Source organism: Patiria miniata, unplaced genomic scaffold, assembly GCF_015706575.1.
Source record: "Patiria miniata isolate m_02_andy unplaced genomic scaffold, ASM1570657v1 HiC_scaffold_24, whole genome shotgun sequence".
Lineage (NCBI taxonomy): Eukaryota > Metazoa > Echinodermata > Asteroidea > Valvatida > Asterinidae > Patiria > Patiria miniata.
In genome coordinates this window covers 3638252-3645628 of record NW_024037063.1, presented here as the reverse complement: position 1 = coordinate 3645628, position 7377 = coordinate 3638252, and the positions used below count along the sequence as shown (strand labels likewise).

Below are 7377 nucleotides of genomic sequence, written 5' to 3'. Positions count from 1 at the left end.
AGTTTAACACATCCTAAGAAAATAAAACATAACTATTAACATAGTAATACTATCTCGATATGTTACCATTACCATGGTTATACTATAGAAACACGATGTGTATCGGGTGGTAATTCACTAATAGTCTAGTAAGGTATTTCATAATAATTTTGTAGTTTTTTTTATGTTTGCAAATGTTGTCTATTCTCTTTAAATTGCCTCGCGGGTCACGGCATGTCCCTATCAAACTCCACTAATTTGTGTATCCTATTGCATGATTCCAATCAGTCGATATTTACGCTCATGTAGACACCAATACAATTAGTGTCATGGCAACCGAACGCGTAGGCTGCACGTACCAATGAAGAAAGTTCGGCTACATTGAATATGTGCAACTGAATTAGTGCGGGTAATTTTGGTAACAAGCCTATTTACTGCACACGAGCGATTCCCTTTAAGCCTGTACTTGATTGGTTGTGAGCGCTACGACGGAATATCAGTAGCACACCGTCAATTCACGCGTTCTACTGTAGATGAGGAACACTATTTTCTCGCCCGAAGATTAACCAGAGGCAAATCGCACAGTCCTTGAGGCAGGTAAGTCGTTTACCTCGCCGCAGTACATCTCATATCAATGCGAGAGTAACATGCGTCGAACGCGGTTGTGGAAATACAGAACCATTTTCCTCACAAAGTGTCATCGTTTGTGTTTCGTCATTTTGAGATCGCAGTGACTTCCAGATACACGATTACACTCGATCGGTATTCCCCAGACAGGTGGAGACGGGATCTACCATCGACGGAAATGAGTACTTCTTTCCCTTCTCACAGTTTCTCAACGACTTCCGAATCGTCGTCGACATTTTCATCACTGCATTCGTCGCATCCGCCCTGGAAGTCGTTGCCGTTTAACACAACTGATGCTGTCTACACGGACCCTCTTGAAGTCACTCGTGACTCCATGATCAACACTTTCGCATCAGTTGTCCCAACAACGGGAAACTCAGCGCCCTATCTCCCCCGCTCCGTTCAGGTGGTAATGGCAGCCGTTGTTTCCTGTGTGGTTTTCTTGACCATCGTCGCCAACATTCTCGTCATCTTATCCTTCTGCCGATACAAGCAACTCCGGGGCTTCAACCAGTATTTCATACTCAGCCTTGCCGTGTCTGACTTGTTGGTCGGCTGTGTGGACATGCCCCTGTACGGTGTGGTCTTCATTCTGGGCTACTGGCCCTTTGGAGAGATCTTTTGCGATATCTTCGTCTTCTGTGACCACACCTTCAGTCACTTTTCTGTGGTTTCAGCCGTCGTGATCAGCTTGGACCGTTTTGTGGCTCTCACCAAGCCGTTCTTTCACCGTCACACTTGGCGAACAAAACGTAACGCCGCGTTGCTCATCACCCTGACCTATCTGGTGCCGGTCCTCATCTGGTTACCCATCACCGTACTCTGGCCCGTCTTTGCCGGCGGTCGGAACGTCCAGACAAACACCTGTCAGCCCCAGTATGTCCATAGCCTTGTCGTCAGCATCCTGGCACCTGTGATCTTCTTCTGGCTTCCCGTGACGGTGGTGATTGTCCTCTACTACCACGTCCACAGGAGTATCGACAACACACTGGGCATAATGAAGAAGAGAAAGACAGAACAGATGCTGGGTTTGAGATCGGCCGTAAGCCGGTGCGCCGAGACAAGCGCCGGTGAACGATTCTCGGCAATGACAGCGCCAATAGGAGACCTCACCGTACCACCTGCTGGCATATCAGACAAAGAAAGATCACAGCAGGAACCTCTAGGTAATCTCATCAAGCCCAAATCCAAGACAAGTTTCAGGGAAGTGTCAGTGGTAGGGCTGGAAAATGTAGGTTTCTCTGTCGCGGCAAGTAAAGAAGGCGAAGACCAAACCACAGAGGAGATGAAATGCCAATCACTTCGTGGATTACCGAGATTTGACAGCGAGAACCGTAACATAAATGAACCCACCGTCAGACATAATGGCGCTCCAACCTTCCTTGAAGCCGATCCTGAAAATCTTGCTCACAACCAAGCAGCTGCGATTGCTGAATCTGACTCACCAGGCCCCAACGAGACCTCGTCCAGGAAAGAGGCACCGGCCACGGCCAGTGGGACCGCCCGGGCCTCGGAGGTCAGGTCCCGGACCGAGAACACCCGAGCGACTCGGATGCTAAGCTTAATCATCGCGGCACTGATCATCACCTGGCTGCCGTGGGCCGTTCTCGTCATCGTGATCAATATTTGCCAAGACTGCCTGCCGGAGTTCCTCTATGCGGTGAGTTTCCAATAATCGATTAATGGCTCAATGATCGATGAATCGATCAATGGACTGGTCACAGCCATTCTCACCTTATCTTTCTATCGTTATTGGTATTCGTATATCTCTATTTCGTGTTTTCCTTTATTATTATTATTATTATTATTATTATTATTATTGGTCTAAATTTCTGACAGGGGGTGTGGAAAAGACTGTACAGGGTCATTCCATCTTGAACTTCCCGGATAAAGAAGATAAAATATTAAAAGAACTAAATTAAACTGCAAATGAGAAAAAAAAAAAGGTTTGAAAATTAAAATATAAAAGAAAAATGAATTTATACAAAACAAAGCGACAAAATTCAAAAATAAACCCAAGTAGGAATAAAATAAGGAATTGAATAGTGTAGTATAAGAGAGTGCAAAAAAATAATTAAAGAAATAAAATGAATAACTGAATAAAATTACATAAAATGACAATTTAATGGTAGAATTAACATGATAAATGAAATAGAATAGGATCCAACAATACCCGCAATACTGAAGCATTAAATTAAGTCAATATCAAATTGAAATTGAAAAAAAAACATTAAACAACGAAACGATTGCGCAATAAAAACAATGAAAACGACAAAGACATGTATTGAACTAAAAAATGTATTAATGAAAAAGGGAACTTTTCAACACACTCACAGACGCACTTGGTTGACAAATGCTTTGATATTATGTCCACATCAATGATAGTCCGGTCTATTTACGTTTTGACCAAGAACTAATTGCTATAGAAATCATTATATTTTAATGATGTCTAGGTCAGGCCCTGAGGCCCCGTTTCGTTGTAAATTGACCGGACTGGGTCCTCTGACTGAGTCAATGAACGACTGACTTCTTCTTCTTCTTCATTCATTCATTTTCATGATGACTTGATGAGTTGGGCCCAACTGTCCCTGTCGAGCATAGTGTTGGAAAGAGATGGACCACTCAGACCAGTTTCTAGCTCGATGGATGTTTTCAGGGTCATGTTGGGACGACCTTTTCGTCGAGGGGCTTCAGGATTCCAGAGGAGAACTTGACTAGCTGGCTTAATCACCGAGTATAATTGATTTCCTGCATTTGGACGCTCGGGTTCAGCTTTAATATATAATAATACAATTTTTTTTTCTTCTGGTAATGAAACCACGGATTCCTCAAATACGCCATGTAGGCATGCTCGCAAGCCTTAAAAAACCTGTAGAGAGGAGACAATCAGAAGTTTTTCCCTATTTTTAACACGAGAAAACATCGTCTAATGAATTTTCTGAAACCTCAAGGGGAGGCCTTGCACGTCGGTTGGTCAAAATACCTAGAGTAGTATTGGATTTTGCTCTTCATCGACAAAATGTCATTAGCACTCACAAAATCCATCATCACGGCAAGCTCGATGGTCGACAGTGGGGAGAGGTCTGCGCTATAGTACGCAGGAGCTCGTGGGTTTGGACACGGTGTTTATTTGATTTCGTCGGTGAAGGGCAAAGATTGAAGTATACATGAAGTGACCAGCAGCCGATTTCACGAAACTTTACGCGATGCCGTAAGTCCACTTGTGCCATAATTATTTTTGCGTAAGTTGCGCAACATTCAACGTTGGGCAACATTTCAGTTGTGGCACATTTCACGAAAGTTTCATAGTGCGTAATTAGTCCGCAACTTCCGCAACAATTTATAAATAGAGCCTATAGTTTCCATATCGAGGTAAGAACGCAGAGAGCAACGCAAACAAGACCCAAACTGCAAGCAGACATATGGAAACATTTCATCCGCAAATCTTACCGACAACCCAGACAGACGTAAACTATCTCGCTGATTCTCGCAGACGAAAATTATCCCGGTTCCACTTTGCCGACGGTTCCGCGCACTGTCTGCGCAATCTGCATAAGCTTAACGTAACTTGTGCAATCATATTAGGTAGTTGTAGCGTAGCGACTGAATACCTATTTTATCAGCAAACTTTCGTTATCATCGTAAAGAGCCTGTATATTACACAACTTATCAAGGTTGATACAAGACACTCACGGCTATGCATTTGAAGTAAATTGATTGCTATTTTAGTCGCAACAGAGTTTTTAGAGTTGCCGCACGATTCCGAAGAAACTGGGACTAACTTTTTTTTCCAAAATGGCAGGCTGAGGTGATTCAACGACTTTTTCATGAACAAGCCAAATCTTACACAGACAGCCGTCGTAAATGCTGTTATTTATCCTCGTCCAAGATGGTTGATTATTTAAAACGTTGCGCAGCTACCAAGTTTTGTGAACTCGATCGTAAGTTTATTGCGCAGCTGCGCATTTTGTTGCGTACCTCTACGCATGGCGTAACTTATACGCACTGTTTCGTGAAATCAGGGCCAAGTTCGGGCAAGGACCATTAGTCGACTAGTGGGTGATTTGTGACGTACCTTACGCCTGCGCACTGATAGCAACGTGCGAACGCCTCTAGTCAAACGCTGGTCAAAACGTCATCGCAAAACTTCTGGATCCTGGCTCTCTGCTAGCGTTATGAATGCGCGCGGCTATTGGATACCAGCGAAGCAACCAGCCCCAGTAGGTTGGTTCCAAATAGTCGACTAGCGTAGTCAACCACCGTCGACTAGACAGAGTTCGGGCAAGCGTTAGTCGAACTATGGTTAACCATTGGTCAACTATAGTCCTTGCACGAACTTGGCCTCAGCTGAAGCAGCTGCCTTATGGCCGTCAGAGTTTGCGCAGTTCTTTGCAGTTAATCTCCCAAAATTGACGATGTCATCAAGGTCGTCGTCTTTCTTCAGATGACAAAAACACCATAATGGCAATCCCTTTTCTTGTGCTTCAGCGGCCTTCACAAGTTAATAAAGGGATCAACAATCTAATTATTGGGACAAATCTGCACGTTTCTCTGAAAAATTGAAGGCCCGTGTCTTTATAATCAGAACAATGTGGCTCAACTATCCACTGCCAGTGGCATTAAATTAAATTTTGGATTCTACTTCAAAGACAAACTTGTGCCATGAATGCAATTTACCTGCATTTGACAGTGGATAGGCACACAATATCAAGGTCGAGTGCGCTAAGGAAAAAAAACTGACTGATTTAAAGTTTGTTGATAAGGTTAATTGCAATATCCACGTTGAATAGCAATTCCATGACCCGGTCGAAAGCTCTAACGATGGACATTTTTTTTCGTGTTCCCTGAACGTATTTCAAAAATTGTGAACTGTGGAATGGGAAGGTGCAAGACTATTTATTCACTTTAGCCTCACTTTCATATTTTTTTTAATTGGTTTAAATCATTAGAGTTTGTTTATTCACAAATTTTAAATGATTAATCCCAAAAGTTCCCAAAATGAAGTATTTTACCTCACTCTCAATCCAATATGGCCGACTCGTGAATAAGGCCCATAGGGGCCCGTGTGTTGTAGAAATGACTAGATATCTACAACTAGATCTACAGCATGTGTTGTTCAGGGGCGGATACATCTTTGGCTGAAGGGGGTTTGGCTGTCAAGGGGGGAGGGGTAGCAGGCATGTGTTACTTTTTCCCATGCATTATTTTCCTATCTGTTACACTGCTAACCCTCCCCGGTATCCGCCAGTGTTGTTTTTATGAATGAGTGTATGTAATTCAACATGACAACATTATAAAAGATGAAAATCACATAATTTTCATTTCCCCCCATGTCATAGGTGAGCGTCTTTCTGGGGTACATGAACAGCACCCTGAACCCTTTTTGTTACGCCATTGCTGACCGGCGATTCAGGCGGGCGTTCAGGGAGATCCTTCGCCATCCGTGCGGTGCCAGCCCCGGCCCCGATCCCTACTCCATCAATTACAGTGCCAATGGCGTAGATGGGCCCGTGAAATGAGAAGACTAACGATGAATTGCAAATTAACTTTGAAACGGAGTGCATCGGGGCTATATCTTTTTTTGGTGAGGGTGAAACAGAAAAGGTTCTCAATGTAATCTAATTATTACGGCTTAACATGAAAGCCTCGGCGCTTTTTTTGGCTGCTTATTCAACATTCGTTTATCATAACGGCCATTCAGTTGACCAGCAGGATTTGAATCATGTCACGTAAAGTCTGTCAAAATGAGTTGCATCAATCTTTCACGTAGAATAGTATCCGACGATTTGTAACTCCATCCACATTAAAAATGAGTCAACGGTCGCCAAGTTTTGAGTAAAAACTTTCTTTTGTAAATCTGGCACAATGGATGTCAGGGCAATTTATATTTTCACCCATCTGTACATCTTAATATCCCCATGGGGGAGTGTAATTAAGTGGCTATAGGGTTCGTTAAACCATTGCTATGACGTCACACTATTGCTGAAAGTGTGGATTCGCATCTACGAATCCCTTACAGAGATGACGAGGATTTATTCAGGTGTTGTATAAACCAAACAATGAATGTTTCACATTCATGCAATGGAAAGAATAATTTTCATTCGGCGACAGATGTTGCGACAGATGTTGCTGAAAGAGTGGAATGGAACATTCCATCTGTGACCTCATGAAATTATTCTTACCATTGCACACACAAACGTGCATTATTTTGTATAATGATCAGAGGGTCAGGATTTCGAATTAATTTGCTGACCACATATTGTTTCCTTTTGCAAGCCACTTCACCCCCACCTGCCTCTCTCGGTCTCTCCACCATTAGCTGGGGAGTAACTTGACATGGACTGGCATCCATCCCAGTCGTTTCCTGCCACTAAAACCGGAGATCTCATGGGCCATTGTCTCGTGACGGGATAAAAATCCACATAATCACGATCTACAAAATAAACAGAGTATGTTCCTTCTACTGCATACGAAAAAAATATTAATCAAGGAAAATGCCCTTGGAGTTCATCCGTTTAATCTGGTAACAAAATTGTTTTCTTAATAGCCCTATGTCAATGGCGGATGTAAGGTTGAAGGATGCGGTATAACACCCCCCCCCCCCGACCAAAAAAGAAAAAGCACGCAGAAAAAAAGAGCACGTCTGCTAACAACCCCCCCCCCCCCCCTGAATCCAGAGGGCTGAATCCAACCCTGCATGTAATTTGAAGGTAACAAAAACTATAGGCCACGTGCAATTCATCTCATTTGGAATGTCTCCTCTCTGATTTA

The 7377-nt window shown here is 43.2% G+C and overlaps 1 protein-coding gene across 1 annotated transcript; it reads left to right on the top strand.

Moving 5' to 3' along the window:
* Window positions 1-387: 387 nt before the first annotated feature.
* LOC119731807 (muscarinic acetylcholine receptor M2-like) lies at window positions 388-6646 on the top strand. The gene is made up of 2 exons (XM_038205080.1): window positions 388-2275; window positions 5946-6646. The coding sequence occupies exons 1-2, from the start codon at window positions 785-787 to the stop codon at window positions 6123-6125; spliced, it is 1671 nt and encodes a 556-aa protein (XP_038061008.1). The 5' UTR covers window positions 388-784; the 3' UTR covers window positions 6126-6646.
* The last annotated feature ends 731 nt before the right edge of the window (window positions 6647-7377 follow it).